This window comes from Salvelinus fontinalis, chromosome 10 (assembly GCF_029448725.1).
Source record: "Salvelinus fontinalis isolate EN_2023a chromosome 10, ASM2944872v1, whole genome shotgun sequence".
NCBI classification, from domain to species: domain Eukaryota; kingdom Metazoa; phylum Chordata; class Actinopteri; order Salmoniformes; family Salmonidae; genus Salvelinus; species Salvelinus fontinalis.
In genome coordinates this window covers 35,522,199-35,536,658 of record NC_074674.1, presented here as the reverse complement: position 1 = coordinate 35,536,658, position 14,460 = coordinate 35,522,199, and the positions used below count along the sequence as shown (strand labels likewise).

At 43.7% G+C, this 14,460-nt stretch overlaps 2 protein-coding genes across 2 annotated transcripts in view; one reads left to right on the top strand and one right to left on the bottom strand.

Moving 5' to 3' along the window:
- The first annotated feature begins 3,046 nt into the window (after window positions 1-3,046).
- LOC129864096 (vasotocin-neurophysin VT 1) lies at window positions 3,047-4,624 on the top strand. The gene is made up of 3 exons (XM_055936695.1): window positions 3,047-3,264; window positions 3,805-4,006; window positions 4,162-4,624. The coding sequence occupies exons 1-3, from the start codon at window positions 3,145-3,147 to the stop codon at window positions 4,299-4,301; spliced, it is 462 nt and encodes a 153-aa protein (XP_055792670.1). The 5' UTR covers window positions 3,047-3,144; the 3' UTR covers window positions 4,302-4,624.
- A 602-nt stretch (window positions 4,625-5,226) lies between these two features.
- The window catches only part of LOC129864095 (3'-5' RNA helicase YTHDC2-like), a 29,111-nt gene continuing 19,877 nt past the window's right edge, over window positions 5,227-14,460 (bottom strand). The window contains exons 23-32 of the mRNA XM_055936694.1: window positions 13,983-14,191; window positions 11,917-12,112; window positions 10,255-10,361; window positions 9,957-10,076; window positions 9,610-9,821; window positions 7,554-7,731; window positions 7,228-7,434; window positions 6,977-7,159; window positions 6,467-6,551; window positions 5,227-6,194 (exon numbers count right to left, since the gene is read on the bottom strand). Of these exons, the coding sequence (XP_055792669.1) occupies window positions 6,154-6,194; window positions 6,467-6,551; window positions 6,977-7,159; window positions 7,228-7,434; window positions 7,554-7,731; window positions 9,610-9,821; window positions 9,957-10,076; window positions 10,255-10,361; window positions 11,917-12,112; window positions 13,983-14,191 (1,538 nt within the window). The 3' untranslated portion in view covers window positions 5,227-6,153. The remainder of the gene's footprint in view (window positions 6,195-6,466; window positions 6,552-6,976; window positions 7,160-7,227; window positions 7,435-7,553; window positions 7,732-9,609; window positions 9,822-9,956; window positions 10,077-10,254; window positions 10,362-11,916; window positions 12,113-13,982; window positions 14,192-14,460) is intronic.

Below are 14,460 nucleotides of genomic sequence, written 5' to 3'. Positions count from 1 at the left end.
TGCATTGTTAAAATCCCCAGCTACAATAAATGGAGCCTCAGGATGTATGGTTTCCAGTTTGCATATAGTCCAGTGAAGTTCGTTGATGGCCGTCCTGGTGTCTGCTTGAGGGGGAATGTACACAGCTGTGACTATAACTGACGAGAATTCTCTTGGTCGGTAAAATGGCCAGCACTTGATTGTAAGGAATTCTAGATCGGGTGAGCAGAAGGACTTGAGTTCCTGTATGTTGTTATGATTACACCATGAGTCGTTAATCATAAAGCACACACCCCCGCCCTTCCTTTTCCCAGAGAGGTGTTTATCTCTGTCGGCGTGATGCATGGAGAAGCCCGGTGGCTGAACCGATTCCTACAGCATATCCCGAGAGAGCCATGTTTCCGTGAAACAGAGAATGTTACAATCTCTGATGTCTCTCTCCGGAAGGCAACCCTTGCTCGAATTTCATCTACCTTGTTGTCAAGAGATTGGACATTGGCTAGTAGTATACTCGGGAGCGGTGCACACGTCTACGGAGCCTGGATAGGTGGCCGGTTCGTCTGCCCCTTCTGCGACGTCATTGTTTTGGATCGTCTACTGGAATTAGCTCCATTGTTCTGGATGGTGGTCCAAACAGAGGATCCGCTTCAGGAAAATCGTATTCCTGGTTGTAATGTTGGTAAGTTGACATTGCTCTTATATCCAATAGTTCTTCCAGGCTGTTGTATAATTACAAGCATTTCATAAGTGTCAAAGGCTTTTATTTACAATTACATGAAGTTGATGCAAAGAGTCAATATTTGCAGTGTTGACCCTTTAAGACCTCTGCAATCCACCCTGTCATGCTGTCAATTAACTTCTGGGTCACATCCTGACTGATGGCAGCCCATTCTTGCATAATCAATGCTTGGAGTTTGTCAGAATTTGTGGGGTTTTGTTTGTCCACGTGCTTCTTGAGGATTGACCACAGTGTTTCCTCCGACACATTGGTGTGGCTGGCTTCCGGGTTAATGACCCTAAGCACACAGCCAAGACAACGCAGGAGTGGCTTCGGGACAAGTCTCTGAATGTCCTTGAGTGGTCCAGCCAGAGCCCGGACTTGAACCCGATCGAACATCTCTAGAGAAACCTGAAAATAGCTGTGCAGCGACGCTCCCCATCCAACCTGACAGAGCTTGAGAGGATCTGCAGAGAAGAATGGGAGAAACTCCCCAAATACAGGTATGCCAGGCTTGTAGTGTCATACCCAAGAAGACTCAAGGCTGTAATATCTGCCAAAGGTGCTTCAACAAAGTACTGAGTAAAGGGTCTGGATACTTATGTAAATTTGATGTTTTTCAATTTTTTATAAATTTGCTAACATTTCTAAAAACCTGTTTTTGCTTTGTCATTATGGGGTATTGTGTGTAGACTGATGAGGGATTAAAAAAAATATATTTTAGAATAAAACAAACTTAATTAACTAAATCTGGAAAAGTGAAGGGGTCTGAATACTTTCCGGATGCACTGTAAGTGCTGTACAATGTCGGTCTCTCCACTCACACGCAAAGACACGCTCAAAGACATACACACACACACACAGGCACACACTGTCCCCTGACGCATCTCTGCGTTGGAGTCTGACCTCTGGCCCTCTTCAGAGATGGTCTTTGATGCCTTGTTTGTCACTTCTTCTCTGAGTAATTGTTGTAACCAGACACTTATTGAGATTTTACTATTCCAATGACAGTTTGATACACAACAAGCCACCTGTTATGACATTGAGAATTAACACTCATTTAGAAAGGCCCATTTGAATTTCCAATAGCTTAATATATTCCTAAATAATGGTGTCAAATTGCACTGCATAAACATAGTTGTTTAAAACCTTACACTAGCTGTAACTTATTTTATCTGTCCATGTCATGTCCTACTGATATGGTTGGTTTCAAGGTTTATTCCAAGGTATTGGAGAGCTAGTCTCATATAGACGATTGTTACATTCAGAATTGTTTCTTTCCCAGTTCTCTCACCACTGTCATAGCTCAACAGTAGACTATGTATGGAATCATTGGGCAGTCTAAGAAATGTGTGTGCCAAGCTGCACCATTGGCTAATCTACCCAACATCATTAGGACGTCTGTATCTTCTACCAAACCATGTGCTGTACTAAACTGTACTAGTTGTACTGGCTGTATTTTTGACATCACAGCATTACCATGCAGCCATAGGGGTGGGAGTAGAAATTGTTCTTTTTGCTCCATCCGTTTGATGGCTCCCCATGACTTCTCACTGTTGCTCCATTTTGTTTGCTGCCTTGCATATGAATGGCTGGTTTAGTGTAACAATCATAAATATTCAGAGCAATTAGCCTTGTCATCCCTGTAAAAGGGACTGACAGCATCTTCTCATGATCAGAGGTTCTGCTTGATGTGCCTTAAACAAAATGGAAGATTTCTGATGCAGCTCATCACTCTGGGTCTTCGCTGCTTGCTCTGTCTGTCTAATATCTTGTCACAAGCATACCACTCTGGATCAATGTCACACCTTTTGTTTCTCCATCACTAACTGTTCTTTCTTGGCTATCCCTCTTCTCAGTCTCTTGTCCTATGACTGGAATGCAAAGGGTTAATTAAGGGGAGACAACTTGCATTACCTAAAATGAGAGTTAAGAACAAATTATCTTGTATGTTATAGAAATACAGGTTTAGGATTATTTTTTTAGACAATTATTAACCTCATTGGCAATATATGGAGTTGAATGGTTCCATTTCTTTGTAATGCATCTTATTGGAATGTCCATGGCTTCACAATTTCAAAGCAATATCCATTTGGTCTGACAGTGGACAGGTGTAAGGGCGGTGCCGACAGACGGTGTCAAACGGTCAGTCTCATCCATCTATTCTAACAGTGTCATTCGTCTATTCTAATAGACTTTTTATAATCCAAACGGGAGAGATTAATTTTGACAGCTGAGTCATCAAATATCAGATCGGACATTGGGGGTGGTCCCATTGATGTGCAAAGGGTTGTGATGACGTAGGCACAAAGCGTAAGCTTTATCAGTTGGTACGATCCCTATAAATAACGGAAAGTTCCTAGCAGACATTCGAAAAGAAAAACCGAGCCCTTTGAAAGAGTTCAGTTGTAGCCGATAGCTGGACGAAGCACTTCAGACTGAACAAGATGCCATATTCTACATTTCCACTGCTGTGGGTCCTGGGGCTCCTCGCGCTCTCCTCCGCGTGCTACATCCAGAACTGTCCGCGAGGCGGGAAGCGCTCTTTTCCTGATCTTCCACGACAGGTGAGTTTATTCGTCGATTTAAAATGGGAAGTGAAGTTACTGAATTGTGTTCCCAATTAGGTTATATATATTTTTTTTTTTACATTTCGTAGATAGTTATAGTCACGAGTGCTTTGGTGTGTTAATCAACTCTATTGGTGCAAATAACACATTGCTTGAATTAAGGAGCCTATTTATTCTAATCAATTAGGCCTATTGATGAAAAAAAAAATATATGGTCAGATTAGCATCAAAGCAGCTTCATGTGGATAGCCTATATGCTGCCACATTCATTGCGCAAAATAGGGATGATTTTGGCGACATAATGGTCCTTCATGTGACTCCTTGCTCATGCTTGCAATATTCAAATCATGACTCAAAGTAGGATAGATACTATTAATTTCAACCTCAAATGCAGTAATCAGCGGGAGTTATACATTCAGGTGTTGTGTAGCCGTGTTTCCAATGCGCTATGGTCGTGCGTAATGGCCAAAAGGCACCGTCTGCTGGCCACTCTACCATTAGCACAGGGATTAACAATGGATGCTTTCATTTATACAGTGCATGTCGTGTGGCCCCGGGGACAGGGGCCACTGCTTTGGCCCAAGTATCTGCTGTGGGGAGGGGATGGGCTGCTACGTGGGCTCCCCCGAGGCAGCTGGTTGTGTGGAGGAGAACTACCTGCCCTCCCCCTGTGAGGCTAGAGGAGGAGTGTGTGGCTCTGAGGGAAGGTGTGCTGCACCCGGGGTCTGCTGTGACTCAGGTAAGACAGTCAGTAATGGAAAGGTGAGCTTTGAAACAGTTGCTAAAATGTTTTACTAATGGGAGGTGACTTGTGCACTTACTTGAACCCAAATATTTTTGCATATACCCTTTTGCATCATCCACTGGTCATAATACTATTGAACTTTTTTACAGAGAGTTGTGTGCTAGACCCAGACTGCCTAGAGGACAGTAAACGTCAGTCACCCAGCGAACAGAACGCTGCCTTAATGGATGGTTTGGCAGGTGACCTGCTGCAGATCCTACATGCCACCAGCAGAGGGAGACCTCAGTAACCAACCACTGGCCATCCCTCACCTGAACACACCCAGAATAGAGCTTAGAATTCACCATTTCACAGGCACTCCTACAAAAACAAATCTCACACACAGCATACACACATTCACATAAAACAGGACACAGACACACAGCAGAGGTAGAGAGCAGGCTTGCTACATAAGGGGGAACTATCAGCTCTACATGAATGTTTACTGTGTGCTCAGTAGCCTTCAGTAAGTTGTCATTTCTAATGCTTCAACTCAAATATGCATTGTACAATCTACTGGGGTGGAAGGGATGTAAATATGTAGTTAATAAATATTTTCTTGCACTATTAAAATGTGTATTTTCTATGGCTTACTGAGAGGTACAGTAACAGGCAAACAGCAGCTTTATAGGGATTGTTCACCACAAAAACAAAGGGGTTCTTGTCAGGGTTGGTGCCAATAACTGTCTAAATTCAAGTGAATTTCTTAATTGATTTGCATTCCTATGGACCACATTTTTTAATTCAAGTCTGAAATACCAAATAGGTAGAAAATATTTTATTTTATGGGCGGCAGGTAGCCTAGCAGTTAGAGCGGTGGGCCAGGAACCAAAAGATGTCTAGCTCGAATCCCCAAGCCAACAAGGTGAAAAATCTGTTGATATGCCCTTGAGCAAGGCACTTAACAATAATTGCTTGAGGGTCGCGGTTGATAATAGCAGACCCTGGCCGTGACCCCACCGAGCGTGTCTCAGGGAGAGTGGGCTAAGCAAAAAATAAATGTACAATTCACAAATGCGTATTACTATACACTTGTACATGTGTGAAATAGGACAAATGTAAGCACCCACCAAATTATTATTATTAAGATTTGGCACCATATAATCTTTGATTTTAGGGTGAACTTTCCCTTTCAGGTGATACTGCAATGTGGGTGTATAAAAAAGCTGACAGTCTATTGATAAAAATTCTTTATATCTATTTCTTACTTCAATAATACAACCATAAAAAAAACTCAAACGAACAGAGACTTGTCAGTCAATCGTAGTATGTAACCCACTGCTTTACCAGGGCTAAAATGAACAGAGATTTAAAAAAACATTTTTTAAAGAAATATTTCGTTGGAACATTTCCTATCCAAATACTGGATAAAAGTAAATCTTTTTTTTCTTTAAATACATTTACAAAAGATCATAAATCCATTGAAATGAATAAAAACAAACATTTTGGTCGTTGACAGAGAAAGACATGACCTCTAGTAAGGTCTCACCAGGCACAGCTTAGCTACAGTACAAGGTTACATTATGGTTGCTATGGTTTTGGTTACTCCAGTCTGAGCGACATTGTGCAGTGACACACATTCAAACATGTTGTTAACAAATAACATTCAACACATTGTGTGCCATGGAGTGCTATGGTACATGCAACTCATATGTGCTGTGAGAAGCATTGGAAAAAAACACGATTCCTCACTGAATGTCCCAATCATCATTACATTTCACTGTAGTCCCTTATAGGTCACTGGGAATTAGCGTAGATGTCAGTCTAGTCATCAAAGTTATAATTTGCTTCAAAAAACAACAGGAAAATGAATATTCAAAACAATTTACTTTTCTCGTGAGGTCACTTCATGTTAACACAGCTTTCTGCACTTAGATATTCTTGAACATAACATTATAGCATCTGAAAAGGTTAACAACTTCAGAACATGAATCCCAGTTACACATCTATTTTTTGCCAAATATAAACACATTGGGTAACTGGTTGTGGACCACTGACAAAGAAGTGTGTGTGGAGGTGGTTCAAAACACATTTAGGAATAAAACTAGCTCTCGATTTGTTATAATGCTGTCTTTGATCTGTTATAATGACACATAGCCAAGTCAAGTGGTGAGGTCCTGAAGGTCAGTGCAATCTCTCATGGCTAAACAGGGAGGAAATACATGTAATGACCACATTGCCAACTAGTAATGGTATTTCATATAAATAATCAACTGGACATAGCAAAAGAACAGGTCAAGGCTCAGTAAAATTAAACCATAGTTTGTTTGGTGCATTGTAAAATGAGAAATGTGACTATCCAAGAGTGAGCCGTTATTTTGTCAGATTTTCTTAAACACTGTGCAAATTCTATTTCTGGAGTCACGTTGTGTGTAACCTGTGGTTATCTGATGATAAAGATGGGGCCTATTGTACCTCGTGTTGCTGTTGTGGTTGCTGTGGTTTCCCTGAGTCTCTCCCACAGCTGCAGCAGCTGGCCTCCAGCCTGGGGCTCCAACTCCTACACCAGGAAGCAGAGAGGGTGGAGAAGTGAGGAAGGAGAGTGAGATGAAAACCAAATTAGTTACATTTCAGTCATAGAAATATACAGACCATAGATGGAAATGAGCTATTTATCAATATATTGGTTGTGCATCCTCCCCAACAAATAAACCAGTCATCTCACTTGATGTCTTGCAGGGCATTTTAGTGGGTGTGTTTTGTCAAGATGGTTTAATGAGTCTTCAACTATTGAATCTTGTTTGTGACAATATTGTTCTCTGATAGCGGGATCATCTTGAACCCACATCTTAACAGTAGTCTGAGGTCATTCTGACCATATTAGCTGTGTAACATATCCGTTTGTTCATTTGATTATATTGGTTTTATATTGGTCCTAGTCTTTGGAAATGTTGTGACTGTATTGATGTTAGTCAGGTAACCCACCTGTCCGTCTCTGCTGATCTGCACCTTCTTGTTGTCATTCCAGGGGTTGAGCAGCTGGTGAGTACACTGGAAGGGCAGGCTCTCCTTCCTGGTCCACTCCACACTGAAGACCCCCCCCAGCCCTGTGGAGCCCCAGTCCTGACAGCGCTCCTGTCCAATGACAGACGTCATCCGTGCATAGCCCTGAGGCACGAAAATTACATGTTACAGCCTGCCATTCTCCATTTCCTCTCACTTACACACACACACACCTGGAAGTGTCCGGAGCCCTGCACAGAGAAGACCAGGAAGACCAGGCTGCTCTCCAGGAAGGCTCTGTTGAGTTTGAGCTCGTTGCTGGGCGTGGTGGACCAGATGCCTTTCTGCTGGGAGATGTCAATGTTCCTCAGGTTGCTGCTCTTCATGATGAAGTAACGCACCGGTGCAACGCCTGGCCTCGGGGACGGAGACTTGGAGCACTGAGGGAGACATTGAGTTGAGAAACTATGATATATTTAGATTTACACACTGGGATAAAGGACTTTAACCATTGCTGGAGACAAACCTGTAGTAATAATGATATTGTTTTTTTGCGAACCTTTCCTGATGAGGTGGGGGAGGGGCTGGGACAGGGGCTGGGGAAGCCAAGTGAAGCCGATTCAGGAGACTTGGGGGTGGAGGAGTGGTCTTCTGTGGGGCGCCTGGAGCCCTTGTCCCTGCTGCCATGGGGGGCTTTGGGGTGCAGGAGGGCCGAGGCAGGGGAGAGTCTGGAGGACCTGGAGGAAGAGGGGAGGGGTGGATGGTCTGAGGGGTTAGAGGACTGGCCTGGAACTGGACATAAATCAGGTTTACAAAAATGTAATTAACAGGTTGATACAGCCTTCGCTAACCAATATGGCAGGGGTAGGCAACTAGATTCAGCCACGGGCGGATTCTTGTTGGAGCAGATGGTCGGGAAGCCAGAACATAATTATAATAATTTGTACACTGCAAATTGACTACAACTAAGCCCAAAGAGATTGTTATTTTCATTGATTGTACAATAATTTATTGTACAATCAATTCATACCTTGATTACATTGAGACACGATCGAGGCTTTTTTTTTTTTTTTTTTATTCGTGGGAATACTAGGGAACAGATTTCCTAAATTAAACAACTTTTTTGCTGAATTCCTTGTGATTTCATTTTTTGCCGCTCCCCTCCCCCCAAAACAAAATATATATATATATACACTGCTTTAAAAAATTAAAGGGAACACTTAAACAACACAATGTAACTCCAAGTCAATCACACTTCTGTGAAATCAAACTGTCCATTTAGGAAGCAACACTGATTGACAATACATTTCACATGCTGTTGAGCAAATGGAATAGACAAAAGGTGGAAATTATAGGCAATTAGCAAGACACCCCCCAAAACAGGAGTGATTCTGCAGGTGGTGACCACAGACCACTTCTCAGTTCCTATGCCTGCGCCCTGCAAAATGACCTCCAGCAGGCCACAAATGTGCATGTGTCTGCTCAAACGGTCAGAAACAGACTCCATGAGGGTGGTATGAGGGCCCGACATCCACAGGTGGGGGTTGTGCTTACAGCCCAGCACCGTGCAGGACGTTTGGCATTTGCCAGAGAACACCAAGATCGGCAAATTCGCCACTGGCGCCCTGTGCTCTTCACAGATGAAAGCAGGTTCACACTGAGCACATGTGACAGACGTGACAGAGTCTGGAGACGCCGTGGAGAACGTTCTGCTGCCTGCAACATCCTCCAGCATGACCGGTTTGGCGATGGGTCAGTCATGGTGTGGGGTGGCATTTCTTTGTGGGGCCGCACAGCCCTCCATGTGCTCGCCAGAGGTAGCCTGACTGCCAATAGGTACCGAGATGAGATCCTCAGACCCCTTGTGAGACCATATGCTGACACATGCACATTTGTGGCCTGCTGGAGGTCATTTTGCAGGGCTCTGGCAGTGCACCTCCTTGCACAAAGGCGGAGGTAGCGGTCCTGCTGCTGGGTTGTTGCCCTCCTACGGCCTCCTCCACGTCTCCTGATGTACTGGCCTGTCTCCTGGTAGCGCCTCCATGCTCTGGACACTACGCTGACAGACACAGCAAACCTTTTTGCCACAGCTCGCATTGATGTGCCATCCTGGATGAGCTGTACTACCTGAGCCACTTGTGTGGGTTGTAGACTCCGTCTCATGCTACCACTAGAGTGAGAGCACCGCCAGCATTCAAAAGTGACCAAAACATCAGCCAGGAAGCATAGGAACTGAGAAGTGGTCTGTGGTCACCACCTGCAGAATCACTCCTTTTTTGGGGGTGTCTTGCTAATTGACTATAATTTCCACCTTTTGTCTATTCCATTTGCACAACAGCATGTGAAATTTATTGTCAATCAGTGTTGCTTCCTAAGTGGACAGTTTGATTTCACAGAAGTGTGATTGACTTGGAGTTACATTGTGTTGTTTAAGTGTTCCCTTTATTTTTTTAAGCAGTGTATATATATATATATATCTTGCAGGCCAGTATTGGTCTGCGGGCTGCCTGTTGCCGACCCTTGCTATAAGGCATTGTACTGTAAATACTGAGATAAAACATTTGATCATAGTTGGTCCATTTCCCATACTGACACATCTAAACCCCTCTCCTCACCTGTCTGTGGCTGTGTGTGAGGGGGCGGGGATGAGGGGTTCGTCAGGGAGCTCTGGGATGTCAGGGCTGGCTGTGGGGCCAGAGGTTCTCCTGCTGTTGGCGTTCCTCCAGGAGGAGGTCTGGGGGGGCTCCTCAGAGGACATGGGCCGGGGCCTCTGGCCAATCCCTGTGGGCTGCTGCAGCCCTGCAGTCTGATCCTCAGCCCCCAGCACCTGGAGACAGGATGAGGATGGATGGTTCAGTGACAGGGACAGCTAACAGGCTTGACAGCTAACAGGCTTACAGGCCCTTTTACTGTGGTATTTACAGCATTTCTTTCATAATTTAAGCCAGAGTGTAGAACTGACCGACACCAGGGCCCGTATGGTGGCCTCATCCAGCTGGGACCAGGGCTTGGAGGGGGAGCGGATCCTCCTCAGGAACAAACCGTGCCACTTCTGCCTCAGCTGGAACACCAGACCCACCATCTGACAGACAGAAGGATGGGAGGGAGGAAAGTAGTGAGGGAGGAGAGAGTGGGTTATACAGCTGAGAATATAATGAACACTAAATGCAAACTGCAGTTTAAATGAAATGCCAAGTTGTATTGCTTGAAGGGCACGTTGAGTATATTAGCAATGCAAAATAACCAACCTTGATCCTCACCTCTTTGTCCAGTTTGAAGTTGAGCCACTCGTCGATCTTCATCTGAGCCAGGTTGGCTGTGGAGCGATCCTCAATCTCACTGTCACTGCTCTCATTCACCACGTCATCTACAGCAGGCACATAGGAGGTTAGGTTTCGTTGTTTACAGAATACACATCATCTAGTGACCATACAGGCAGAGAGTGATATCAACAAGTAGGGCTGGGCGTTACAGCCAAAATATAATATCACAATTTTTCTCATGTTTGACAGTATTCAACAGTATTTTATGCCTCTGAATAAAAGCTCTAAATATATTAAAGAGTAGTGCTTGACCCTAGGATGGCAACAAATGGATTCTTAGTGGTTTTAAAGTTTTCTCCAATGATTATTTTATGGAAAAAACTGACAGAAATGTAGTCCAATATGGAGAACTTTCATTTATTTAGCGCTGGATCAACCTATCATTATAGACAATATTGTAAAAATCCACAGGTATTCACGATATACCACCCAACCCTATCTACAAGTCTCTTTGGAGCAGTCATGACATTGGTTTCCTTACCTTGCATGCTTTGGTTTAGTTTCTCTGGCACTGTTTCCACATGCTAATGTTTTTACATTTGGGGCACAAATCCCATTCAAGTCATGGGACCGCTATTAGCATTTCTCGCACATCATGTCCAAATCATCAGAAAGTACCTAAAATTGATTGTGAAGCTCAACAAAGTCACTTATAGATGTTTTCAACATGATGCGTAAAAAATGCTAAAATCGGTCCCCTTACTTAAAACCTCTACGGGATCGGTGTCCCCCCTGCAGGTCGGTTGAGTTAAGTAGGCCATTGTGAATAGCATGAGGTTGTAAGTAACACATTTTTCCCCCAGGACATAGACATATCTGATATGGGCAGAACGCTTAAATTCTTGTTAATCTACCTACACTTCCCAATTTACAGTAGCTATTACAGTGAAAGAATGCCATGCTATTGTTTAAGGAGAGTGCACAATTATGAACTTGAAAATGTATAAATAAACCAAATGGGCACATTTGGGCAGTCTTGATACAACATTTTGAACAGATATGCAATGGTTCATTGGATTAGTGTAAAACTTCGCACACACTGCTGCCATCTAGTGGCCAAAATCTAAATTGCGCCTGGGCTGGAATAATACATTACGGCCTTTCTCTTGTATTTCAAAGATGATACCAAACGCATGTTTTTTTCTTTGTATTATCTTTTACCAGATCTAATGTGTTATATTATCCTACACTAATTTCACATTTCCACAGACTTCAAAGTGTTTCCTTTCAAATGGTATCAAGAATATGCATATCCTTGCTTCAGGGTTTGAGCTAAAGGCAGTTAGATTTGGGTATGTAATTTTTCGCAATTTATTTAAAAAAAAAAGGGTCAGATACTTAAGAGGTTTTTGGGATTTCACATTAGCATGTGAAAACAGTGCCAGGGAAACTAAACCAAAGCATGGATTACTGTCATACCTTGTCCATAGACCGCTTACAGGGTAAGGAAAGCAAAATAATTTTGCAATATGGATAAACTATCCCTTTAAGTGTATTACAAATACAGGCAAAACTTGAGTAACTCAATTCTTAAATTTAGTTAAATTAAAATATTATACACAACGTGTAGTAAAGGATGTTTCCTTCAGTTAACCCTACCTTTCTGAACAGCAGGTTCTTGTAGGGCTGTGCTGGGCAGTTTGGCACAGCCCCCGAAGATGGCTATGGTTATGGGGGAGACCACAGAGCAGCAGCGGATGCTGGCTATCCTATGGGCTCGCGTCATCTCGTCATAGATCAACCAATCGGTGGGCAGGGACTGGACGGCTGCCACCTGACCATTGGCTGGGGGGATCTACGAGATGAAGGAACAAGTACAAACATGTTTTTAGTTTGTTGCTTTGAGTCAGGGTTGGTTTGGGTTTATAGGGTTTGAGTATATACAGTGGGGCAAAAAAGTATTTAGTCAGCCACCAATTGTGCAAGTTCTCCCACTTAAAAAGATGAGAGAGGCCTGTAATTTTCATCATTAGGTACACTTCAACTATGACAGACAAAATGAGAAAAGAAATTCCAGAAAATCACATTGTAGGATTTTTAATGAATGTATTTGCAGATTATGGTGGAAAATAAGTATTTGGTCAATAACAAAAGTTTCTCAATACTTTGTTATATACCCTTTGTTGGCAATGACAGAGGTCAAACGTTTTCTGTAAGTCGTCACAAGGTTTTCACACACTGTTGCTGGTATTTTGGCCCATTCCTCCATGCAGATCTCCTCTAGAGCAGTGATGTTTTGGGGCTGTTGCTGGGCAACACGGACTTTCAACTCCCTCCAAAGATTTTCTATGGGGTTGAGATCTGGAGACAGGCTAGGCCACTCCAGGACCTTGAAATGCTTCTTACGAAGCCACTCCATCGTTGCCCGGGCGGTGTGTTTGGGATCATTGTCATGCTGAAAGACCCAGCCACGTTTCATCTTCAATGCCCTTGCTGATGGAAGGAGGTTTTCACTCAAAATCTCACGATACATGGCCCCATTCATTCTTTCCTTTGCACGGATCAGTCGTCCTGGTCCCTTTGCAGAAAAACAGTCCCAAAGCATTATGTTTCCACCCCCATGCTTCACAGTAGGTATGGTGTTCTTTGGATGCAACTCAGCATTCTTTGTCCTCCAAACACGACGAGTTGAGTTTTTACCAAAAAGTTATATTTTGGTTTCATCTGACCATATGACATTCTCCCAATGTTTTTCTGGATCATCCAAATGCTCTCTAGCAAACTTCAGACAGGCCTGGACTTGTACTGGACATGTACTGGCTTAAGCAGGGGGACACGTCTGCAGGATTTGAGTCCCTGGCGGCGTAGTGTGTTACTGATGGTAGGCTTTGTTACTTTGGTCCCAGCTCTCTGTAGGTCATTCACTAGGTCCCCCCGTGTGGTTCTGGGATTTTTGCTCACCGTTCCTGTGATCATTTTGACCCCACGGGGTGAGATCTTGCGTGGAGCCCCAGATCGAGGGAGATTATCAGTGGTCTTGTATGTCCTACATTTCCTAATAATTGCTCCCACAGTTGATTTCTTCAAACCAAGCTGCTTACCTATTGCAGATTCAGTCTTCCCAGCCTGGTGCAGGTCTATAATTTTGTTTCTGGTGTCCTTTCACAGCTCTTTGGTCTTGGCCATAGTGGAATTTGGAGTGTGACTGTTTGAGGTTGTGGACAGGTGTCTTTTATACTGATAACAAGTTCAAACAGGTGCCATTAATACAGGTAACGAGTGGAGGACAGAGGAGCCTCTTAAAGAAGAAGTTACAGGTCTGTGAGAGGCAGACATCTTGCTTGTTTGTAGGTGACCAAATACTTACTTTCCACCATAATTTGCAAATAAATTCATAAAAAATCCTACAATGTGATTTTCTGGATTTTGTTTTCTCATTTTGTCTGTCATAGTTGAAGTGTACCTATGATGAAAATTACAGGCCTCTCTCATCTTAAGTGTGAGAACTTGCACAATTGGTGGCTGACTAAAAAACCTTTTTGCCCCACTGTATGGTTTGGACTAAATGTAAGCATACAGTAAAAAAAAGAAGATGAAGACAGGAAGCAGCTACTGTATTTAAGAAAACTGCACTAAACAGGGTTCACTGAAGAAGACCCTTTGCTCCACTAGGAGTTAAATAAGAAGTCAGTCAAGTAAGTGAAGAGAGGATGTGCGCTAGCTACCTTCTTGTGGGGCTGTGGCTGGCTGAGGATGGAGGTGGGGTGGAAGCGGACCCTCTTCTCCTTGGCCCCAGACAGAGAACAGCTCTCACGGTCCACATGGATCAGGTTGGGGTACATTCCGGCCACCAGGGCTGCCTTCACCACTGACCAGTTCTCAGAGTTCAGGTTCACATCACGGATGTCCCCGCCGCCCCGTGCCCGCACAAAGCCTGGTGGTGGAATACACAATGGAAAATATTCCTCTTTCTGAAAAATGTTCTGTGAGGGAGCTGTCCTTCGAGGGAGCCGTGGTGGTGCTGTGTGTGAGAGAGTTTAAGGGGGAGGTGGGAGGGACAAAGAAAATTCCACAGGATATGAGTCGCAGTGGTGCTGTGTGTGGGGGTGGGGGTGGGGGGGACACAGGACATGGTGGGCACCAAGACATGTGGATGACTCACAAGGCTATTCATTTCACAGAGGGTCAGTTGGAGGTTGTGTG

Coding starts and splice junctions, on each gene's coding strand:
- LOC129864096 (XM_055936695.1), top strand. CDS start 3,145: ATGCCATATTCTACATTTCCACTGCTGTGGGTCCTGGGGCTCCTCGCG. Junction 3,265..3,804: donor TTCCTGATCTTCCACGACAG/GTGAGTTTATTC, acceptor TCATTTATACAG/TGCATGTCGTGTGGCCCCGG. Junction 4,007..4,161: donor CGGGGTCTGCTGTGACTCAG/GTAAGACAGTCA, acceptor ACTTTTTTACAG/AGAGTTGTGTGCTAGACCCA.